The following is a 24221-nucleotide window of genomic DNA, read 5'->3' as shown; positions in this document are numbered from 1 at the left end:
TCAAAATCTTTTGGGATCTTTTTAAATCCCTTACCAGACTCATGAGCTGCTACAATTTTCCTTCTGAAGGCCTCAGAAAGTTTTCTTGCTCTCACCATGGTGCTCACTCTCACTTCAACAGTCAGGAGCACACCTAACTAAATGTCTGAGGTTTAAATAGGGCAAGCCTCATTCAAAATGCTGAGTAACGATCTTCTAATCATGTGCACCTGGTGTGATACACCTGTGTGAGAGTTGAGCCATTTTAAGTGGGAATAAATGTGAGGGTGTTCTAACTTTTTTCTCAGTTAGAATATATATTTTTGTAGAATCACATTTACAGAAGATCTTGAAAAGTCTTTTCTTCAGTTTTAATTGTTTAGTTATATTCTTATAATCGCTCAGTATTGTTGAAATTGAGATTAAATATCTATATATCCAAATATGTTGCCAAAATACACAGGCTTTCATAGGGTGTCCTAACTTTTTTACATGACTGTATATGTTTTGGTAAGATTTTCGTGTGATAAGTGACATGTTGAATCACACATCTTTCTGCAGGTGTCTCATGAAATTGTTTGCTATTTTAATATATTGTTCATGATGTCTCACTATACAAATGACATATGTAGATGTTTAATATAGCATACATTTCTCAGTTTGACAGCATTAAGTATATTTCTATTCTATCTCAATAGTAATGATATTGCTTGTTAAAGAGCATCTGAGCCCCCCATTGACACAGTGGTATGTCTGCGGACTTGTTCTACTAGAAACCGGGTTACGATACCCATGGTGGGCCGAGCAGAGATTGCCCCTTGTGCTTAATAACAAAATATGTAAACATTTTGGTCACGACAGTATTATTACACTTGTATATATTTATGTACTATCACAAAAGTATCTTAATTAAATCAAATCAAATCCTTTTATAGGATGACAATAACTCCAGGTTAGGATTATGCTGTGAAAATATTATGATTCAGCATTATTTGTTCATTTTATTACAAAAGTATGCTATGAATAAACCAAATGGTTTAATTCTTCACTGAAGTTGACATAAACCATATTTTGAGGAACTATACAACTTGCATTAAATGTCTTCAGCGTATTCGTTAATTAGAACTGGTATAAGAAAAAACAACAAAAACACGATAATTTATTTAAAGGATCATGAAATTATATTAACTTTGTGAACTGATTCATTAAAAGGGTTGCGATAAAATACGATGAACTATTTTAATGTAACTATTAGTAAACAGCAAGTTGTAAATATTCATTAAAAGAAGTTTCAAAGCATGGTTTACCCTTATGAAACTGTAATCTCAAACAGATAAGCCTACGTTATATAGACCCCATTCACTTGATAAAATTTTATCTAACTTCATTAAGTAATACTAATTCATCCACGTTTTATCTAACTTCATTACGTGATACTTATTCATTAACGTTTTATCTAACTTCATTAATGGATACTTATTCATACACGTTTCAGTTAATTTCTTTAAATGATACTTATTTTCCCAGGTTTTATATAACTTCTTTAAGTGATACCTATTCATCCACGTTTTATCTAGCTATATTAAGTGATACTTATTCATCCAGGTTCTATTTAACTTCTTTAAGTAATACTTATTCATCCACGTTTTATTTAACTTGTTTAAACGATACTTTTTCATTCATGTTTTATTTAACTTTTTTAAGTGATATTTATCATCCATGTTTTGTCTAACTTCATTAAGTGATATCTGGCTCGGCATGGCCTAGCGTGTTAAAGCGTGCGACTCGTAATCTGACGGTCGCGGGTTTGCATCCTCGTCGCGCTAAACATGCTCACCCTTTCAGCCGTGGGGACGTTATAATGTGACGGTCAATCCCACTATTCGTTGGTAAAAAAGTAGCCCAAGAGTTGGCGGTGGGTGGTGATGACTAGCTGCCTTCCCTCTAGTCTTACACTGCTAAATTAGGGACGGTAGCACAGATAACCCTCGAGTAGCTTTGTGCGAATTTCAAAAAGAAACAAAACAAAGAAGTGATACTTATCATCCAGGTTTAGATAAATTTCATCAAGTGAATGTTCTTTATCCATATATTATGTAATTTTCTAATTAATTTTTTCATCCAATTTTAGTCAAACTTCGGAGGAGATTCATCTGTGCGTGCGAATTTTCATAGCAAACAAAACTTCATTGAAACTTATCGATTTCTGCAATGTTTAAAGTTTCCAAAACGTTTTATGAATTCATACAAGCGACATTATTTAGTTACATGAAACGTGTACCGTATCCTTTCTCATTATTAGTAACTAATATTGGTTAATCTAATGCTCTTTTAAAATTGTTCTTTCCTGACTAAGAAAAAACAACTTAATAGAACAGAACCGATGAACAGTGTAATGTTAGTAAATAATAAAAAAGTGTCGAAAATAAGTGGTATTTCATACAGTTTCAAAGTTTCCTAGAAAGAAATCGTACTTGGAACTTTTTAAGTAATTCGTGATGACGAGAAACCCACTTGTTGAGAAATTTATATGCAAAAACGGCTCGTTTGGGCTGAGAAAACACTTTACATAGAAGGGCGAACAACGTTTCAACCTTCTTCGGTCATCGTCAGGTTCACAAAGAAAGAGGTAACTGACCGGAAGCTGACCACATGTTTGAATAATTATATAATCAAACATCTAATACCGCCCTCTACATTTCGACACACAGTTACACAACCCCTTTCAAACATGTGGTCAGCTTCCGGTCAGTTACCTCTTTCTTTGTGAACCTGACGATGACCGAAGAAGGTCGAAACGTTGTTCGCCCTTCTATGTAAAGTGTCTTCTCAGCCCAAACGAGCCGTTTTGCAAGTAATTGTAATTTTTCCCTGCTTGTATGTCATAAATTATATGGATTACTGACTAAATATATAAAATTATACATCAGATTCTATTTTGTATAATGTTTTGATACTGGTTTTTAGACCATAAAAACTCCTTTTGTTCTAGTTCTAATTTAATGAAATTAGAGCACTCTGGTTCAAACATTCTGTAAATATCCTGTTTTTTAGAAAAAACTTGTGTGGAAATCAACTCGAAGTGATCCACAGATTAGATAACAGCAACTTAGGATTCATTAAAGATTAAAGTCATAGAAATAGTGAAGTGCTGTGTAGAGGGCTGAACGGGTTTTTTAAAAGGAAACAAAATAAAACGACAACAACAACAAAAGAAAAACAGACCGAAAACAAAACCGACTTACTATGTGCAAGCAATTATCCTGTAGAGTTGTCTGGCCTCTTTTCCTATTTACTGTCCGTGAACTTACAACAAATAATTTTCCAGGAGGTAAACATCTTTTATACTTTTGTCTAAGTTTATTTTATGTGCCATGTTTTTATCTAATTTTTTTTTCTTGGACTTAAGACGGTCAGTAGTTAAGTCAGTCTGTTTCTTGATTAAATCACACAAATTTAATTTCAAAGGTTAATGCTGTAGATAAATGCAAAATTTAGTTTTCTATTGGCGAAATTGAAACTGTTTTAAATATATGTATACTCGTAAGTAAAACCTGTCTAAGACGGAATCAGACTGGAACGAGTAAAATTTCCGACTTGAGCAGGTTTTCCGGCTTCGACACAGTGAACATGCATTTGTTTAATTATTTAATTTTTGAGTGGAACGTTATACTTGCTTGACTCAAGGGAATTAAGACGTTTATAAATAAAGTTATTATACTGTTTATGCTATATTTATTAGAATAAAACAAAAATATACATTCGAAATGTACATAAGTACACAAATTCTTAATCAAATTTATTTGAAGAAAGTGTTCAATTTCAACTGTTTCGTTTATTCAATGGTCTTTCTCATACGGTTAAAAGAAAACGCCAATTATACGGCTTTTTCATGAAGTTCATTCTCCCCCTTCATTTTTGCATACAATTTGATAGCGTTAATATAACTTGACACTTGCGATGAAATAGGAATTTCAAGTTCCTCACTATCTTTTCCATTTTGTTCATCTTCTGCTACCATCTTGCTATTCTATTAAAGATTATAACTCAGTTTAATAAGTTTCTATTGAAACATTCGTGTCAACGTTCACAAAACTTTTGCGTTCGCAGAATCATCTGCATCAATCTTCTCAATCAGAGTTTGGATTTCATCAGAATCGTCATAACAAACAATTTCTCCTCAATCTCCGCCATTATCAAGAATAAATCCACAGTTTCGAAAGGACTTTATTACGTATTCATCTTTTACGCATTTGATTGAATGACTTAAAAATGCAATTGCATCTAACACGTCAATTTTCATGGTCATTTTAGATGCTCTCTTACAGCCGTCCATGTTTGCAATAATATGCTGAAGCATCAGTTTTCTGTATTTCAATTTTATACACTGTATAATTCCATTATTTAGTAGCTGTAGAACTGATGTTGTACAGGGAGGTAGAAAAACTAAAGAAACATTTGAAAGTTGAACTTTTGGGTGACAAGTTACATCATCTAGGAAAATCAGAATATTCCTACTTTCTTGCTCCATTCTTTTGTTTAATTTGTTAAAAAAATCTCGAATATAACACTTGTCATCCATGCTTTATTATTCGCTTTCCATTCCTGAGGGTCGCGGGTTTGCATCCTCGTCGCGCTAAACATGCTCGCCCTTTCAGCCGTGGGGGCGTTATAATGTTACGGTCAATCCCACTATTCGTTGGTAAAAGAGTAGTCCAAGAGTTGGCGGTGAGTGGTGATAACTAGCTGCCTTCCTTCTAGTCTTACACTGCTAAATTAGGAACGGCTAGCACAGATAGCCCTCGATGTAGCTTTGTGCGAAATTCAAAAACAAACAAACGCTTTCCATTCCACAGGAAGTTAATTCTTTCTTAAATTTTTAAAATAGCGCGGATCTTCACTTTTACCTATTACCCATGTTAAATTTTCTCCAAATTTTAAAATTAGAGAAGATGGGAATTTATTTTTTTCATAAGAATTATTTAAACAGTAGAATTCTGCACTTGAAAGACAAATATATTTCCACAGTTCATGAATCTAATTTAACTGCAAAAATAATGACAGCAGAAAAAGAACAGAATGTGTTTAACCAATACTTACTGTAACAAAATGTCCGATATTTTATTAACATTTAAAAAAATTATTAATTAAACAAGAATTTATTAATATTTAAAGAAATGATTAATTAAATAAGGAATTAATATTTAGTCAAAAACATTTTTCCCGCCTTAATCAGGTTCTAATCTTATTATTTGTTGATAGATGAGATTGGTGAAAGATAGTTTTCCATCAACGTTACGCAGGTTCCACCGTATAGAGGGCGTTCTATAAGAGAAATTTTAAGATAAAAAATGTTGCAAAATTTTGATATTTCTGGCTTGTACAGGTTTCTGCCCCACGCAGTTTCTAGCTCAGATAGGTTTTATATACATATATATATATATATTTATACGAATTTTGTTGACACTTTTATACATTTCAAATAGCACTTTTAATTTGATAACACAAATTTTACGTTGTAGAAAATTTTATTATTTTACCAACTGTCACAACTAACAACGTCTAGAAAATATAAAATAGTTATGAACTAAACATTCCATTAAGAATAATAGAAAAAATTATTTATAATAAAAGTTATCAAATCACACGCTTTATAAAATGTTCCACGACATCATTATGTAGAAGTAAGACATTAAATATTAACAATTAAAGAAAACAGAATGACTTTGTAACTAGAGTTTTTTTTACATTTATAGTATTTTATCATTTTGATGAGTAAAGAGTTTAAAAAGAGCGAAAGAAATCAGAAATAAAAACAATTACTGTCCTAGAAATGGATAATTTTTACAAAATTTATATAAAAACCATCTGCCCTTAACTCAATTGCATCTTTATTTATGTCTGATAGCAGATGTGAGATAATATATTTACAACTATGTAACTGAAAATGCTAAAAGCTCTTTAGAGTTAATCCTGTTTTCTGTTGTTGAGAGATAGTTTCTAATGTCCGTAAGTTACCTTCATTGCTAGCTCGATATCACTTCACGTGTTTGCTGATGCTAATTGGATACAGAATTTTAACTTCTCATGTTCTGCTTAGGCCTCCAATATACTCAAATTTAATTATAACTTTTTAGTATATTTTATTTATTGTTAAATTTAAACTTTTGCAACGGAAACAGTTAAAACACCCCTGAATTTTGTATAATAATTAATAAAATCGTTACATTTATAAAAGGTTTTGTTGGATTATCTAAGGTGTCAGCGAAGCATCATTTTTTATTTTAATTTTTACACTTTTATATTTCTTTTTCAGGTAGTAAACGAATTATTTAAACATATAATTGGCATGTATGTTTATCATATTTGTGATGAACCTTATGTGTCTGCGTGTCTTATTATTTGATGTAAGTTGTTAAGATGTGTTATTTTGTAATGCTTCTCACTGTTGACATGCATTAGAGCAACTAATACGCCACTAATTATCCCTGCTATTTCACATTAATTTCTTTGGAATGCCCAAAAAGAAAGTTTTTATTCTACTTTACGGTGAATTTATCAGTGTATACAAATATTTATTTATTTTTTTATTTCAACAATAGTTATTTCATGCATTTCATTTTCATGACCAAATCACAAATTAATATCCTAAACATTTTATGCCAACCTTGACAAACTTCACTGTTATCTACACGATATTTTCAAAACACTAAATAGTAAAAAACGATTAACAGCCAAAAGAAAAACTTTTCTACAAAGAAATATATTTTGGTTTATTCAAGTATGCTTTTACATACTTAATACTTAAAAAGACACTTGAATTTAATGGATATAGCGTTGAAGAGATCCTAAAATCCTAAAATTGATTTGTAAATGTGTAAATCCATCATGAAAAGATGGAATTTTGTACAAACTCTTAAATTATTGACTCAACTGTTGCATTATATTTAAGATGTCAGTGCATTAATATTTGCTACAAAATATTTGCTAACCATTGTTTGTTTGTTTTGTTTTTTTGGAATTTCGCACAAAGCTACTCGAGGGCTATCTGTGCTAGCCGTCCCTAATTTAGCAGTGTAAGACTAGAGGGAAGGCAGCTAGTCATCACCACCCACCGCCAACTCTTGGGCTACTCTTTTACCAACGAAAAGTGGGATTGACCGTCACATTATAACGCCACCACGGCTGGGAGGGCGAGCATGTTTGGCGCGACTCGGGTGCGAACCCGCGACCCTCAGATTACGAAGCGCACGCCTTAACGCGTTAGGTCATGCCAGATCCAATTACTAACCATAACAGAAAAGAACTGAACATTCCCTTTAGGATAAAATTGACTTCACGACCAAGTTACATATTTACAGCCAATTCATATGCTGCCATGGACACATAAGTTTAATTAAAAATTCTGAAATTAAAAAATAACAATAGCATTTTTGTAGTTACTGATGAGAATTTATATCTCAATTACAATAATTGACTATTCTAAATTGATGAAATAAAGACTAACAGCTGATATTAGTACACAGTGAAAAGATAAGCGAATCTCTAAAAATTAGTACTTTAAGGTACTGAAGATTCGAGTTTCTAAAGGCCAGGATTTGTATTAGTTGAAACTACTCAAACTTATAACCTATGAAACATTGGAAATCCTTATTACTGCGCATTGTTTGTTTGTTTTGTATTTTGCGCAAAGCTACAAGAGGGCTATCTGCGCTAGCCGTCCCTAATTTAGCAGTGTAAGACTAGAGAGAAGACAGCTATACATCAACACCCACCGCTAACTCTTGGGCTACCCTTTTACGAACGAATAGTGGGATTAACCGTCACATTATAACGCCCCCACGGCTGATAGGGCAAGCATGTTTGGTGTGATGGGATTTGAACCCGCGGCCCTCAAATTACGAGTTAAGAGCCTTAACCATCTGGCCATGCCAGGCCTTAGTGCGTATTATCAGAATGTGTTAGCTAACACAAGATTAGTAGTTTAAATTAATACTCTTTGATGGAAAGTGTGTGCCTAAACCGATATTAATTAGTAGAAAACATCGAATTCAAAACCTCAACGAGATAGGTTAAATTTCTGGCTATATGTAATTCAAACTATTTCAGACACTGATGAATACATGAAAAAATCTATAAGATTTTAAAACTGAGTCCATTTTTATAGCTAAGGTGTGGGAACCATTATGAGGTTTATACTTGAAGTTAGTATAAATTACAAAAGCAGGTGAATATATGAGCTATAACACTTCAAGTTGGTATTCGCTGCTTAAATATGTGAAGCTCAGAAAATCTGTATTAGTAATTGTAATAGGCATAAATGAAGTATTCAGAACTTTGAAAGTTGTAATAATTTGTACTTCAATAAACTTTAAAGACATTATTAGTTCCGATTAATATATATTCCAGGAATATAATAACTTACAGACAACAGCGCTTCAATAATGTGCACATTTATTGAATGGTGAATATCTAAGATATTGCATCCGTAATCAGTTATGACATGCTAGTACATACGTCCAAAGTCTTTAGAAATTGGATATTAAAGCTGGTGCATATTGCTGTAGTATATGAATGACTATATTCACTGGTAGGATAGATGAAACCTTAGGGGATTAAAGTTTCCACGCACAAACAGTTTATATTTAAGTACTTCCGAACACAATAGCTTATACTGATGTTAGTAAAGTACTAGAAAACTGTATGTGCTGTAAAGCAAGTGATAGTTCAAACTTTAACTACTGGTTTAATGTTTCAAGTTAATACTTGAAGATGAGAGAATGTAATGGAAATCCTGAGATTAGTATTTTAAATTAGTACGTACTTCTGCGGTTTGTAAAGCTTGTTTGAAACGACTCTGTTCTGCTGGACTAGAAGAACGTCTACAAAATTCCGATTTCTAAATAATATTAAATACTGGCGTGTAATACATTAGTATCTTATATTAACTTGTATTATTGGAGTGTGTGTGAATATAAATGAGACTAGTATTTTGGTCGATAGTAATGTATTCAAAATCTGTTGGATTTGTCCTGAACATTACCATACACTTATATAGGCGTCACACGTTTTATAAATTAGTACATAAAGCTAAACTGTGTAATACTTTTTAATCCACCGAAAATTCTATTTAGCCCACAATACTTGACTAACGAAACCACCAAACATTAGCATATAAAGTTTATGCACAGTGTTATGTTGAGTAACGTAATTCGATATTCTTAATTTATGGTTTTGTATACTGTTATAGAATACTGTGTACTTATAGCTATTATAGAGTTATGCGGATCCTAACCTGTGGAGAATGATTTTTCGTTTTACTACGAAAAACTGCACTTCAAGAATCTACAGATAATTATACTAAAAGCGAGAAAAGTGTAATGACAACGTAACCTTCTGAAAGGTTAGCACTATATTATTGTTTCAGACTAATACCTACTGATCTTTCACCTTTATAATATCAAGCTATGAAACTGTATACGGCGGGCATTGTGTATGTTTGCACATGTTTTTTTTTTCGTTTCGCTATCCCGGGAGTACGAAAATTATAGTTTTTTTTAAGAAAGTGTAAAATATTTTGTTTTGTTAATAAAATGTCACTCGAGGGCCTTAAAACAATATAATATAATAATCAAATAGACCTTACGAAAATATATGAAAATTCTAGGGGTTCGAAACAACATATTAAATTATTTAAAGTACAGCAATAATAACCTGTGCATGCAGTTATCTCCTTTGTTTGACAGTTATCCTGTCATTCATCACAAGCTATACTTCCGGCTTGGCATGGCCTAGTGGTTAGAGCACTCGACTTGTACGCTGCGGTGAGTGAGTTTGAAACCTTCTGTTATGATGTGACGTTCAATCCCACTGTTCGATTAGAGTAACCCAAACGTTGATAGTGAATTGTGATTATTATCTGCCTTTTCTTTAGTCTGTCACTCTCAAATTAGAGAAGACGAATACAGGTAGTACTCGTGTAGGTTTCCGCTAAATTCAACAAACAAACAATCTTCTGAAGGTGAGCTAGCTGAGGGTTACTAACATTGTATTACAAAAGAACACTAAGAAACATAGACTGTCAACTCCACTATATTTCATTAATTTCAGTCGATGAACCTTTGTTTTTGTAAAAGGAACTGTAAATATTTTACTTTAGTTTCGTGAGTGTAACGATAAGATCTACCTAAAAGAATTAAATGCTTAATGTTTGTGGTTATTAACAGATTGTGACAAGAGGATCCATTCTTATGCTTTGTTAATGTGTAAATTCACTCTTACTTCAAACTGGTGGAACAGGAAGCGATCTGTAACAGATACCGTTGTGCTGTTGTGGAGTCTCAGTCCTTGCGGCTACATGTACGCTATGGGGAGCACCTATCTATTTATGGAAGGACAAATTTTCGAAAATGGTTAAATAAACCAGTTAGCTTGTATTCACTACTATTACACGCCATTTTATGTTAATTTATAAATCATTACACAGTGCAATTACATACGTGTGAATGCACTGTGTAATGATTTATAAATTAACATAAACTATCTATTTAATAAAATATTATTTTATAAAATATTAAAATATTGTATATTTTATAATATATATAATATAATGTATATAATAATAATAAAATATTATTAATATTGTATTAAAAACTTCACATCACATATTATTATAATTATGTTTAGCTTTACTTGTATTTTATTTTAGTTTTTGATTTGTATTTATCAAATATTTCTATATCAATCTGTAATCCGATGCTGGAGTCGTATTGCAGCGTATCCCATTCCAAACTTTCACGGTTCACAGCGCACTTTGTATCTCAACAATTTTTTCATGGCTCCCCTAGACAAAAAGAGAAAACTAACAGTTACGTTTATTAAGCAGTTAGGTTCAAAGAACTTAATACTTAATAAGTGTTAATGTTCCAGCAACTAGCCATTTAGAAGAATAATACACATAAATTGAAAGTAAAATCAATATTTTTATTTTATTTTTTAATAACCACAATTATAATGGGATGTTTGCTCCTGTTGGGCACTGCACAGGTTCTTAAACCTTGGAGTCAGATTGGACACTGACACCCTCATTTCCTGTTCCACATTGATTTTCGTGCAGTATTTGCTTTTATCACAGCAACTGCCAAAAACCCAGCTTCGCAAGGATATGATGTCGCAAAATGAATTAAGATTTGCTGAGCTTTAGCACTTAATAGCGGGTATTCATTTTTTACTGATATTCAAAACTCAGTTAGTTCCATGATGCCAAATTTTGTTTTTAAAGTCTTGTCACAAGACAGCTCAATAAGATTTGCTTTCTATGCAGAGGTAAGTTCTGATGGGGCCTTAGCTTTGAATGGATTTTGGATCCATGCAAATTTCTCCATGGCTTCTGGAAAGCAATTTTCAAACCAGTCACTGAGCTGTGTTAGGTGCTCCTCAAAATAGATTTTAATTCGTGGGTCAGATCAACTTCACTGGATGTAACAAACTACTGTAACAGGGAGAAACAGTGTTTGGCACTGTCTTCATTCATTTTTCTTCTCTATAGTAGTAAATTTTTCTGAAGGCTGAAACCTTCCCTGCGAGTTTCAGGATGTGCGTGTTGCTTCCCTGCACAGAGAGCGATTTTCAACGTATTCAATTTTTTAAAGAGATCGCACAGGTATGCCAAATTTGACAAAATTCAGTATCTAAGAAGTTTATAGCACATTCGTGTTCTTCTTCAAGATAAAAGTAGAGTTACTGTCGTAATTCGAACACACGGGACGGTACATTCCCACGGGAGAGCCATCGCGAGCTACACTAGTACAACCAAAATGTGTGCTCAGATCCCATATCCTCACACAGTTTTTTAAAAAACCTCGTCTTTTCTGTAGCCGAGCTTTTGTAAAGTTCACCATTTCAACACACTTTCCAGGACTAGGTTCAGTGGAGGACTCAGGAGCTTTGACACAAGAGCTTCCCTGTGGATTATGCAGCGAGTCCACAGTGCATCAAGAGCGTTCCTCCGTATGAGTGCTTGCAATCCTCCATAACAACCGTACATAGAGCGACCACCATAGGTACAGACACCAATGCACTTAGTCCAGTGTAAGTTGTTTTAGACATAAAAGTATTAAGGATCTCAAACAAGTCTTGAGCATTTGTACCTGCAGAAGAGAAGACCTTCCACAGTAAATCAACTTCTTGTTTTGTTACTATATGTCGCCTTATCAGGCTTTAACCAGAATTCCTTCCCTTTCACTTTTCAATTAGCTGATTGATAAGGTATTCGGCTACGTGTTGGATTCTACAACTGATAGTATTGTTGGATAAAAGCATCTTTGAAAGTAGTCTTCCCACAGATTCACCAACCATAATATTCATCATATCCACTGAGATGGTAAAATCAGTTCTTCTGCAATGGTGTGAGGCTTTTTTACATTTCTCGACTCAATATGCCGCCTTGTTGGATGTTAACAAAGTATTGCTTGATAGTGATGCTTGTTTCAAAAATGTACCTTTTTGTTCTTTCAATTCTTTTAACTTTCTGGTAAAATAATCACGGGATTTGCTAGCCATGATAGGATGATTGGTCTCTAAATGTCGTTTTAGTTTACTTGGAAGCATGCACTCTGAAACCAAAACTTTTAGACATAATAGACATACACACTGCGGACACTATTCATGATTGATATCTACCGAAGTAAAACCAAAATCTAGATAACTATTGTCATATTTCCAATATTTCTGTTTATTCACGACTTTGCCACTGGTTTGTGGTTCGCCATCCTTTCCTTCTCTCCCACGCTTCTCATGAATGTTCAAAAATCTTTCTATTTTTATGCACAACTACTGAAAATCAAGAAAATAATTCACTGAACTTCGCTAGACCACTCAGACACTTGATAACAACGCCTTTCAGTTATTTCGATTACTGACGGTCCCAGATCATCGACAGGTATTTATATACAAAATCTAAGAAACGAGAAAGTTCGAGAAGTTAATGGCGTACATGAAAGTACAAGTCAACAAAAACATCTCAAATTTTCGAGAACGCATCAAAAGGAATGTAGCGCCATCTAATGATACTCGAGCTAGTAGTTCGAGCTGTATCCGATAGATGTCAATATCGCTGTGTTTCCCTCGAAAATTTGAAATATCCGCGGAGAACAGCTAATTAGGAAGCTTTGTATTGTCAGGCTACAAGCATTGGTGCTCATAAAATAGTAATAAAGGTAACTGTTTGGAAAAGCTTTAGTACATTATCCTCAGTTTAGCTTGAAGCAAATATTTTTTAAATGTTCTCTTTGAGCAAAATGTATATTACCCCGACAAAAGTAACTGAACATGAAATAATGTAAGGACAGAATCTTGGCCACCACTGGTCTGATATGGCGTATTCTGGATAACTAAGACTTTACTACACATCATGCTCTCAGCTAAGTTCCAATATTTCTGTTTAGTACAGTTTACGGGTTCAAGAGCTCGATTATGACGATTGTAACACTGAGATATGACATATTAAATTGATCTTCATAGATAGTTACTTTAAACTAAAAAAATAAATCGTTCATCGGCTGAAAAAACACTCCATAATCATTTCTCTTCTAGACATTAACTTTAGATTTTTTAATACTCATTAAAACTTGTAAATGCTTATCCCTTAATTACAATATTTCATCTCTCACTTTTTCATTCGGATGCAGTTTTAGCCAACTGTGGTTAAGATTCTTATCTACCTTCCAGACTAATTACAGCCATAAGATTGAAGCTACGTGAAGAGACAATGATACTCCACACTCTAATTGTTGAGATTCCAATTTTGCCAGTTCTTAAGCTAAGGAAAATAAAACTACGATTACAGTGAAATATATAATACTTTATACTTCGCAGTCTCTTCAGGATATCTACGTTCTTGAAAAAGACAGCACGTAGCTGTCACACACCTGTGAATATGTTTTAAAAAATGGTTCTTAATACTTTCACATTTTGTACTATTAATACCACATTACATATATACAGATTTGTGCACAAAGGACCATATTTGATAAAACACTGCGACAATTAAATGTATTAATATTCTGTGTTTTAGCAGCTAATACTTCATTTTCAAGTAATTCATGTCACTTTGTCATCAGAGATATTGTATTACCAGCTTATCTTCTCTTTCTATGTATTTATTAAAAGTTCGTACATCATTTTACAGCTAAATCCTTTAGTACATATCCCATAACAAGAAATAAATTATTGCTGTGTCATTATATATATTCGTGAAAAAGCTGTTAAGACTGAAAGTGTTGGGTATTTGATGTTGAAAATACATTCATATTTAAGTTACAATATCTCACTATATGATATACTTACTAATTATATACTCTATCTTGAATATGGTCTCTCCTGATGTGCTACTTTAGGGCACTATGTGCAAGTGGTAAATTATGACTTTTAACTATATATTTCCAAAACATATCCTCTCGGTGTGGATTCCTGTACATGGTGAGAGGAACTCTCAGAGATGGTTCTGTTCATTCAGTTTACTTCCTCTGGGATCTAAACATCTACTCACGTGTTTGCCGTGGCGGCGACTCATGAAGGAGAGGAGATGATTCTGGTGATTAAGGGGTACAATCTTAACACACCACTTTAGTTTTGAATTCCAGTAGATGGGCATCTTTGGGGTGGCCCTCAGGGTGAATCGGCTGGTCAACATGGGCTAGGGTCAACCGAGTATCAGTATTGGACGTTCTCAACGTTTGTTGTGCACATTGTGTCTGATGACGGTGTTTCGGTATAGTGCTCACAAAACCCTGGCGTTGTTGCAACGTCTTTGTTTAGCTTTGTAGTGCGTCCCCTCGTAAGGTTCCATGGTGTGTGGGGTCAGTGGGCACCAAAATATTCTTTCTTTATAATGAATCCCTCAACTCAGAATAAAAATAAAATAATAAAAAAACAGCATTCTTCAACTTTTTCAACACCTGTACCTAATTCTCTCATATTACATTCTTTAACAGACAAATATTTCGGACAATTGTCTCACAATTTTATTCAAAAGGGACAAGAGGTGTTAGCTAGCTCTCCTACGTCAGTCAAAAAGCTACGTTCTGGGGACATCTTGGTGGAAACATCCACTTCAAAACACAGTGAACTTCTCTTGCATTCGAAGGCCATTAGAGATATACCCATGGAGGTTGCTCCCCATGCTACTCTGAATTTGTCACGAGGAGATATTGTTGAGAGGGACTTGAAAACGACTCCTAAGTTAGAGATCCTTGCTGGTTTCTCCACCCAAGGAGGTTTTGCAAGGAGGTGTATCTCCACTCGCAAAGATGGAATTATGATGCTGACCACTGTCCTAATTTTCACGTTTACCTCATTATGTCCATTTGCCACCATCAAGGTAGATTATCTAAATTGCAGGGTACAGCCATATATTACACACCTTCTTAGGTGTTTCCAATGTCAGTGATTCGGTTACTCAAAGGCATCATATCGTGATTCCTTGACGAGTGTTCGCTGCAGGTAAGGACCATGATGCCTACGAGTGTGAAGTGGACCCTCAGGGTGTGAATTGTCGCTGCTCCCACCCCTCTTATTTTCGTTCTTGTCTCAGGTGGGTAGAGGGAAAAGAGGTATAATATTTGAAAACGGTTCACAGCATTTCTTACCCTGAGAGTCGAAAGTTACTGTTCACCGTACCACCTTGGTGCTCCACACTGTTCCACTGCTACACTGGGAGTGCAGACAGATTTCTCTGTGCCTCCCACAAAGTTGTTTTTAATCAATTTGAATAATCTTTTGCCCTCTGAAATTAAAATAGTTGAAAAGTTAACATCAGCACCTACCATTCCTTCCAGTGGCTCCCCAAATCCACTTCCTTTTGTTCCAGTTCGGGCATTTCTTCAGATCCATCTCTTTCTTTGGCTTCGAGATGCAGAAAGATTATTCTTTCACTCCCTCAGTCACTGGAATCTTCATATACTGACAGAGACCTGCCAATTTGACCGAAGGCAAGTTCCATGGAGGTCGAAAGACCTTTTTTTACGTAAAAAAAGAGATGATCAAAAACATAACAACTCTCCACTCAATTTTTTCCACGTAAATACAAATGGACACACTGATACAGTGGAACTTACAAAGTTTCCTTTCTAATTTAGATGACATCAAGGCACTAATTGATTCTTATCATCCTGTGTGTCTTTCCTTACAGGAACGTTTTTCGGCAGTTTTTTTTGTAACAAAGTGACAAATTGTGTGATGGACAAGTGCAAGAAGGTGTGGCACTGCTGGTTGACCAGAACTTTCCCACTCTATCTTTACCACTTGAAACACTCTTGGAGGCCGTAGCCATCCATGTTTCCTTGGATCATGCCATCATTGTCTGTTCTCTCTACCTGTCTCCTAGGGAGACTTATGATTAATTGAACCTTGATGCTCTTATTGGACAGTTGTTCTCTCTTTTTAATCCTGGAGGACTTTAATGGAGATAATACCCTCTGTGGAGGTGCTGATATTAATGGGAGGCATCACTCCATAGAACATATGCTCTCGGATTAAACCTTTCTCTCTTCAGTACTGGTGTTTATACCTATTTTCATGCACCTAGTTAGTCTTTTACTGCTATTAATCTCACTTTACTCCTCTTCACATTTCCCTCACAGTGATCTACGAGGCAGTGATGATTTTCCTATCATTTTGAGAAAGACTAGCCGTGGTCAATGCCATCTTATCCGTCTCCCTCAGTGGAAGCTTGATCAGGATAACTGGCCCTCTTTCACTGCTCTCTCGGAACTTGATGTTGCCGTCGTCTGTAAGCCATCTACAGACGACTGTGTGGCAGCCATAAGCAACTGTATTGTTCAAGCAGCTGTTCAATCTATTCTTAAAATCTAGACATGTTTTCTACGGTATCCTCGTCCACGGTGGAAATCTGTCTGCCTCGTGGCACAGAAGACTAAAAAAAGGGCCCGGAATACCTTTCGTAGGTATCCCACACTTTCACATCACATTACTTACCAGCGGGCCCGTGCACAAACTCGACAGGTAAGTCGTCAAAACTAGAAAAAATCTTGAATTGAGTCCACAACTAGCATCTTTTCTACCACCAGTTTCAATGTCATATGGGACAAGATTCAAAAGGTCAATGGGCATTATACTTTTGCCCCATTTCTTGTCACTCTCTGATGACCAGGAAGTTGCTGGTGCCCAGAAAATCACGGATCCTCTCGTCTAAAGATTTCTCGTGCATTTAGCACTTCTGCGTCATTCCCCACCTTCTTAGCCATCAACACTCGGGCAGAGCGATCACCTCTTTTCTTCCGGGCTGATCAGCTTTACATAAGTATAATCGCCCATTTAAACTGAGGGAATTCAAGCTTGCTCTTCATTGGTCTGGCAGTACATCACTCGGACCTGATAATATTCACCATGAGCTGCTGTGCCATCTCTTTACTGTCTCTCTTGCTATTCTTCTGGTAATTTTTAATTGGATCTGGCAGAAAATTTTTTCCTGATGCTTGGTGTCATGTTATTGTCCTTCCTTCCTCTAAGCTTGGGAAGGATCCCAAGAGTCCTTTAAACTACCATATAATTGCTTTTACGAGCTGTTTCTGTAAGATCTTAGAGAGGATGGTTAATGCTCGTTTTCCTTGGTTTCTCGAATCAAACAATCTTTTCTCGCCCACAGCGTTTTACCATGGACCACCTGATTCAACTTGAAACCGTCGATCATGAAAGCCTTTCTCAAGGAACAACATCTTTTTTCTGTCTTTTTGACCTTGATAACGCTTATATTACTTCGTGGAGATATGGCATCCTGTGAGACCTCCTCTCATATGCGTTGCATCGTCAACTGCCCATTTTTATTAATCATTTTAATGGACAGGCGATTCCCAGTCTGTGTGGGTCAGACACATTCCCTTTATTTCCTACAGAAACTTGGAATTCGCCAGGGCTGTGTCTTGAGTATCACACTCTTTTCATTATAAAAATTAATACCATTAGTGGACAACTCCCCTACAGTTGCAAGCTGCCTTTATGTCGATGACTTCCACATTTTGTATCAGTCGTGGAGCATGAGGTTTATTAAGTAACAGCTACAGACTGCACTCAATCATTTACCGAAATGGTCCAGAATAAACGGTTTTACCTTTTCTTGCTCTAAAACCGTTTGCATGCACTTATGCCACCAATGGGATATTCACCCCAATCCCGAGCTCTTCTCCAGTCCAGTTTGTACATTGAGTCTCATGAACCACCTTTTCATCTCCGACGTTTCTGACTGTCTTTACTGTATGCTCAGAATCTTCGATTCTTACTACAGCACCCCACCTGAGGTTGTGTTGCCTTCCTCAGGGAGCTATGTATTCTCAGAATAGATGGTCTGCCATTGTTCCTTTTGGCCTTTGTATCCAGGTGCAATTGGAGGAATTGGGTCTGCCCTTGGATGACATTACTATGTCCACTGGTGAAACAATCTCATCATGGCTTATTACCATCCCCAAATGTGATCTTTCTTATAGTCATCTGAAGAGGCAGATATTCCTGATTGGAAGTACCGTCTTATATTTACCAGACATGTTCCGAACCATTCTTACATTCCCAGTTATATGGAGGGTTCAAAATCAGGTGACTCGGTGGGCTCTGCCATGATTTGCTGGTTCCACACAGAATCCCCTCTAAAGTTTTTGTGTTCATTGCCAAATAGCATGCTATTTCTCTTGCCCTGGATTGCATAGAAGCCATGCAGTACACGAACTGTGGTAGCATTTATATTGACTTTCTTAGTTCTCGTTAGTTCTCACCCTGTTCTAATCAATATTAAAAAAGATTGGCCCATTTCTCTTTATCATTGACTTTTATCCAGTTTTTCTAGATATCAGGCTACGCCGGTATTCGCGGGAACGAGCTTGCTGACACCACAGCTATCACTGCCATGCTTGATTTATACAGTACTATGGTCCTGTATTTAAGGCTTGACTCCACGCCAGTTGGCAGTCGACTTGAAGAGAACAACATGATAACAAGCTTTTCCAGACCAAGCCTTCTGTTTCTCTTTGGCTGTCTTGTTTCCGTAAGGATCGGAAGGAGGAAATTGTCTTGGCTAGACTATGCATTGATCACAAGTTTTAACTCATTGTTTTATTTTAACTGGGACTGATGCACCAATGTGTAGTCTCTGTGACACTTAAGTTGCAACAGTCCACCTAGTACTGTCGAGCCGTCGTTACGACCGTGATCGACGACAGTATTTTAGGCACATTCTTTTTACCATAGGTTCATCCCTGACGTTGGATAGTGCCATTGGCGGTGGTGACATTGTTCTTCTTACTGATGTTTTTAAATAGTTGAAGATCATTGGCCTTTTTAACTTTATTTAAGTTCTTACCTACTGTTTAAAGTTTATTTAGTTTTACATTAATTCGCTTTTACACTTTATAACGCTTTTACGTTTATTTTATTTTTTACTCGTTGTTTGGCGCGGATAGCCTAGTTGCTTTGCGCCAATAAACGCGAAACAGCCAACCAACCAAAAGATATTCAATCATAATTCAATGGTATTCTACAAAGGATACCATTTGGACTATATATACTGCATTCATAAGTTGGATTAGTCTTCAAATGAGATCTATAACCACTTAGATCTTATAACAAAACATTCTAAAAATTGTGATTGTTTTTTGTTTAATTTGAGAAAGACATTAGGTGAGAGAAAATTGCAACTTTATGCAAACTTATGAAAAGAATTTACAAATGCTGTATTCAAGTGGTAGTATAATGCAACACTTACATTAAGAATCATCATAATGCCAGAGAATCAATAAACACAATATTTTATGTCGAGAATTGATTAAATTACAAGCATTTTTGTCCATGATACACATCAGACAACTATATTCTACATAAGTGCCGTGGTTGAAGTACAAGCATCTTTGTCCATAATATATCAAACAACTATATTCCAAATAAATCACCCACAAACGTAGAAGTCACCAAGAATGGAATTTATTTTAGGGTCAATAGTTCATGTAAACATAAAAAATTAATGTAGTTTCTCTTGGATCTGAAAAATATTGCCAATAAGAGACGGCGTTTCATCACAGATGCTCCATAATTTTTTTTTCCAAATGGCAAAAGTGTGTCTAGAAATTAATTTGACTGAGCATCGTGATCTTGTTCCTTGCATTTTCAAGTAGAAATTCCGTATTAAGTTACGATAATACATTTAGTTTTGAACATATCGAGGTAATTTTCATTTTATAACCACAAGTTGTATTCAGAGGATTATGAAACTGACATTTTGAATTATAATTTCATTATACGAAAGCTATACACAATTAAGTATGTTATCTTAAAATTAGTTTTAATACACATATCAATAAGTCACGTGACAACCACAGCAGGTATAAAGTTGTGAGGGAACGGCAGGTATCAGATCTACCTTTTGAAGTTTTGTATGTAGTAGGATGCCATCGAAAAATTGTCGCATGTAAAAACTTTTCGATGCAAAATATTCATGCACGCAGAGCATAAGGATGTGTTCTCATCAAGAGGTTTAGAATTTCTAGGTTACGGATACCCACTGTTCGTAATGGCATCGGAGAGCAAAAGAATATGTACCAATTTGGGACACCATGATCATCAATAAAGTGACATATCACAAGTCGATATCCCACATGTGTCTGCAACAAGTTGCACCTCTGCCGTAATAGGCGAAGTGCAGCATCTTTTAATTCGTAAGAATCCATGAACACTAAGGTAAGCTGAAAAAGCACTCCACATGTCCCAGGCTTACCTTTTAGCCATTGGCTAATGTAGACAAGGAACTGTTGGAGAGAGAGAGAGAGAGAAAGCAAAAGGAATGGACAAGGATATTGATTATGAACTTTAAGAGACTACTATTACAGGTTATTCCTTGACACGGCATTTGGATAGAATGATCTGTGTGATAAATATGGAGAAAAGAGTTAGATTATGGGAGTCAGGTGGAAGACATAACTGAGAGTGTAAAATATATAATTACTTTGTAATTAACTCTTAGAGTTTGATAAAAGCATTTAAAGATAAAGGCCATAAATAAATTGGCAGGGATATCACCATGAATCAATTGCAGAGATGAATTTTTGAATAGATCAATAGGGCTAAGTGCTAGACTGAAACTGATATGTAATGATGAGCAGGCTAGCTGGTTGGACTTGTGGATCAGTCCAATGGGAAGAACGAACGTTTTGGAATGGATAGTTTATACTTAAATAGAAAAGTAGGACCGGCATGGCCAAGCGTGTTAAGGCGTGCGACTTGTAATCTGAGGGTCGCGGTTTTGCATCCCCATCACGCCAAACATGCTCGCCCTTTCAGCCGTGGGGGCGTTATAATGTGACGGTCAATCCCACTATTCGTTGGTAAAAAAGTAGCCCAAGAGTTGGCGGTGGGTGGTGATGACTAGCTCTAGTCTTACACTGCAAAATTAGGGACGGCTAGCCCAGATAGCCCTCGAGCAGCTTTGTGCGAAATTCAAAAACAAACAAAACAATAAATAGAAAAGTATCTGGTATGTTTGCAAGAGCTATGAACTCAACTGTAAGGGAAGTTTTAAACTAGAACTAAATTGTGGTGAGGGAAAAATAAACTAAATGAAAAAAATGGAGATATAGAGGAAAGTGCAGCATAGGAAACCAGTACAAAAGTAGTAATAAGAATAGGCCTAATTGTTACTATTGCAATGATAGAAGTATAAGAAATAAAATAGATAACTTCAGGGCACTGGTAGGAATAAAAGATGTTCACATAATGGGAATAACTGAAACGTGGTTAAATGTAGATAATTTTTACGACATAAATTTATTTTAAATACATGGTTATAGGTTATTTAATAGGAGGGATGCAGTATTAAAAAGAGAGGATGAGCGGCTGTGTATGTAAAGTGTATATGTTGAAGTTGAGAATCTTCTCAAACAAGGACATTCGATCAATTTGAGTTTTTGTTAGTGAATATCAAGGGGAAACGCTCTTAGTAGGAATTTGTGACAGACTGCCCGATGAAACTGATGAAATTAGTGAGAAACTTTACAATGAGTTTAAGATTTCAGCCGTTAATGATATCATAATTATAGGTAATTTTAACTTCAGATGCATTTATTGGGAAACACTATAGTCAAACTATGAGGGAAAAATGATTTTGGAAACTAGTGAAAATGGATTTCTTTACCAATTGGTCAATGAACCTACTAACCTACTAAAAATAATGCTATTTTAGATTTATTGTTAATTTCTAATATTGAAATTGTTGAGAGAGCGGAAACTACGGAACACCTAGGTGAAAGTTATCATTGCTGTATTAGGTTTGATGTTTTTCTGCATATGGAAATCAGGAATAATAATATTTTTATTCCAGATTTAAAAATAAATCAAATTTTGAAGAGATGCAACAAGAATAATGTGGTATGAATTGAGCAGCCAAGTTATTTGGAGATAGGAGCAAATGCTCAGAATGACTAAATAAAAAAATTTCAATATTCAAAACAAATATATTCCTTAAAGAAAGTAAATGGTAGCTGTAAGTGAAGATCAAGAAAGTTGGTAAACAGGAAATTAGGGCATCAAAAATATGTATAAAAATATTTGGATGAAAACATAAAAATTAACAGTAAAGATTTTTTTAAGTATAATACATTAAGAGTAAACAAAATGTTGAGATGAATATAGGACCTTTGAAGGGTGACAAAGGAAGGCCTGTATCTGATGAATATGAAATGGCTAGGTTATTAAATTTTGCTTTTACTTCACTGTTTACTTATGAAGATTGATAAAGCTTTTACTAATGAAGTAATATTCTTCATTTTAAACAACTAATAGGTGGAAACAAAGTTGAATAAAACAAATGTATAAAATCTGAGCTTGTTAAAATAAAATTGGGAAACTTAGAGAATGATAAGGCTCCTGGGTCAGAATATATTCCTTGAGGGTTTTAAAGAAGGTCAAGGATTGGATGTGTGAACCACTTGTCACAATTTTTTAAAAAAATCCTTGAACAGTAGAAGAGTACCAACAGATTGGAAATTAGTTAATGTCATTCTTATCTTCAAAGGAGATAATAGAAGTTGTTTCAGTAATTATAGGCCTATTAGTCCTACATCAGTTGAGACAAAAATTTTGGAAAGTCTGATAAAAGATAATTTTGCAAAGTAATTTAACAAAGTTTAGAATTTCGTCGGATAGCTAACATGGTTTCATTAAGGGAAATCTTGCATTAGAAATCTGTTGACATGCTTTGAAAATGTTACTGTATATGTAGATAAAGATAAGGGTGCAGAGTTTATGTATCTGGATTTTCAGAGAGCTTATGACGAAGTGCCTCATAAAAGGCTTCTAAGGAACTTATCTCTGTAGGTATGGGGATAAGTTAACTAATTGAATAGAATAGTGGTTGGATGAAAGAAAGTAGAGGGTTGTTATAAATGGAGTTCAGTCAAACTGGATTAATGTTGCAGTGTTGAAACCATTGAAAACATGTATAATTGTTCTTTGATTTCTCTTTTTGATTTACATTAATGACATAGATAAAAATGATCAATAAATTACTTAAATTTGCTGATGATATCAAGGTTTTGGGTGTTGCTGGCTGTAAAAAAGGATACTGCTGCTTTACAAAGGAATTTAGATCATTTAGTAAGTTGAGAAAATAAGTGGCAGATAGGCTTTAATTATGATAAATGCAAGATATTACGTATGGGTTATCGTAATTTGAATTATAAGTGTAATTTGGATGGGAATAACCTCAACAGTTTCATGAAAGAAAAAGATCTTGGTGCAATGGGTGATTAGTTTCTTAACACATCCAATTAGTGTGCTGTTGCTAGTGGTAGGACATAGTATTTTAGAGTATATCTACAGAAATATTGAATGTAGGTCTAAAGAGGTTATAATTTCATTGTATAGATCACAGGTTAGGCCACATTTGGAGTACTGTGTTCAGTCTTGGGCTTCTTACCTTAGGAAATACATTAAATTAGGTTCAGATGAGAGTTATTAAAACAGTACTTGGGATGGAGGGTTTTTTCGTATGAGGAGAGATTAAGATTCTTAAAATTGTTTTCACTTAAAAGTTATAGGCGGTGTGATGGAAGTATTTACAATTGTAATAGGAAATGGTAATGTTTATACATCAAAATTTTTCATACTTAACAGCGAGAATTATAGAACTAAGGGACACAAATATAGATTTAGACAAGATAGAAGCCATCTTCAGCTACGACAATTTTATT

At 34.9% G+C, this 24221-nt stretch overlaps 1 protein-coding gene across 19 annotated transcripts in view; it reads left to right on the top strand.

Annotated features, from left to right (window-relative positions):
- The window catches only part of LOC143223166 (uncharacterized), a 101933-nt gene that overhangs the window by 69199 nt on the left and 8513 nt on the right, over nucleotides 1-24221 (top strand). For 3 of the 19 annotated variants that reach the window (XR_013012698.1, XR_013012694.1, XM_076450741.1), the window contains one exon: nucleotides 3034-3310. The exons of 15 other annotated variants lie outside the window; for them this stretch is intronic. Coding sequence is in view for 1 of the 4 variants with exons in the window: in XM_076450741.1 (XP_076306856.1) it covers nucleotides 3226-3310 (85 nt within the window). In the remaining 3 variants the exon portion in view is untranslated. Of the gene's footprint in view, nucleotides 1-3033; nucleotides 3311-10205; nucleotides 10225-24221 lie in introns of those variants that run through there. One more of the 19 variants, XR_013012700.1, reaches the window with a different exon arrangement.

The sequence above is a fragment of the Tachypleus tridentatus genome, chromosome 8 (assembly GCF_004210375.1).
Source record: "Tachypleus tridentatus isolate NWPU-2018 chromosome 8, ASM421037v1, whole genome shotgun sequence".
Classification (NCBI taxonomy): Eukaryota; Metazoa; Arthropoda; class Merostomata; order Xiphosura; family Limulidae; genus Tachypleus; species Tachypleus tridentatus.
Note: the sequence above shows the minus strand (reverse complement) of the source record. Positions and strands in the feature narration are given on the sequence as shown.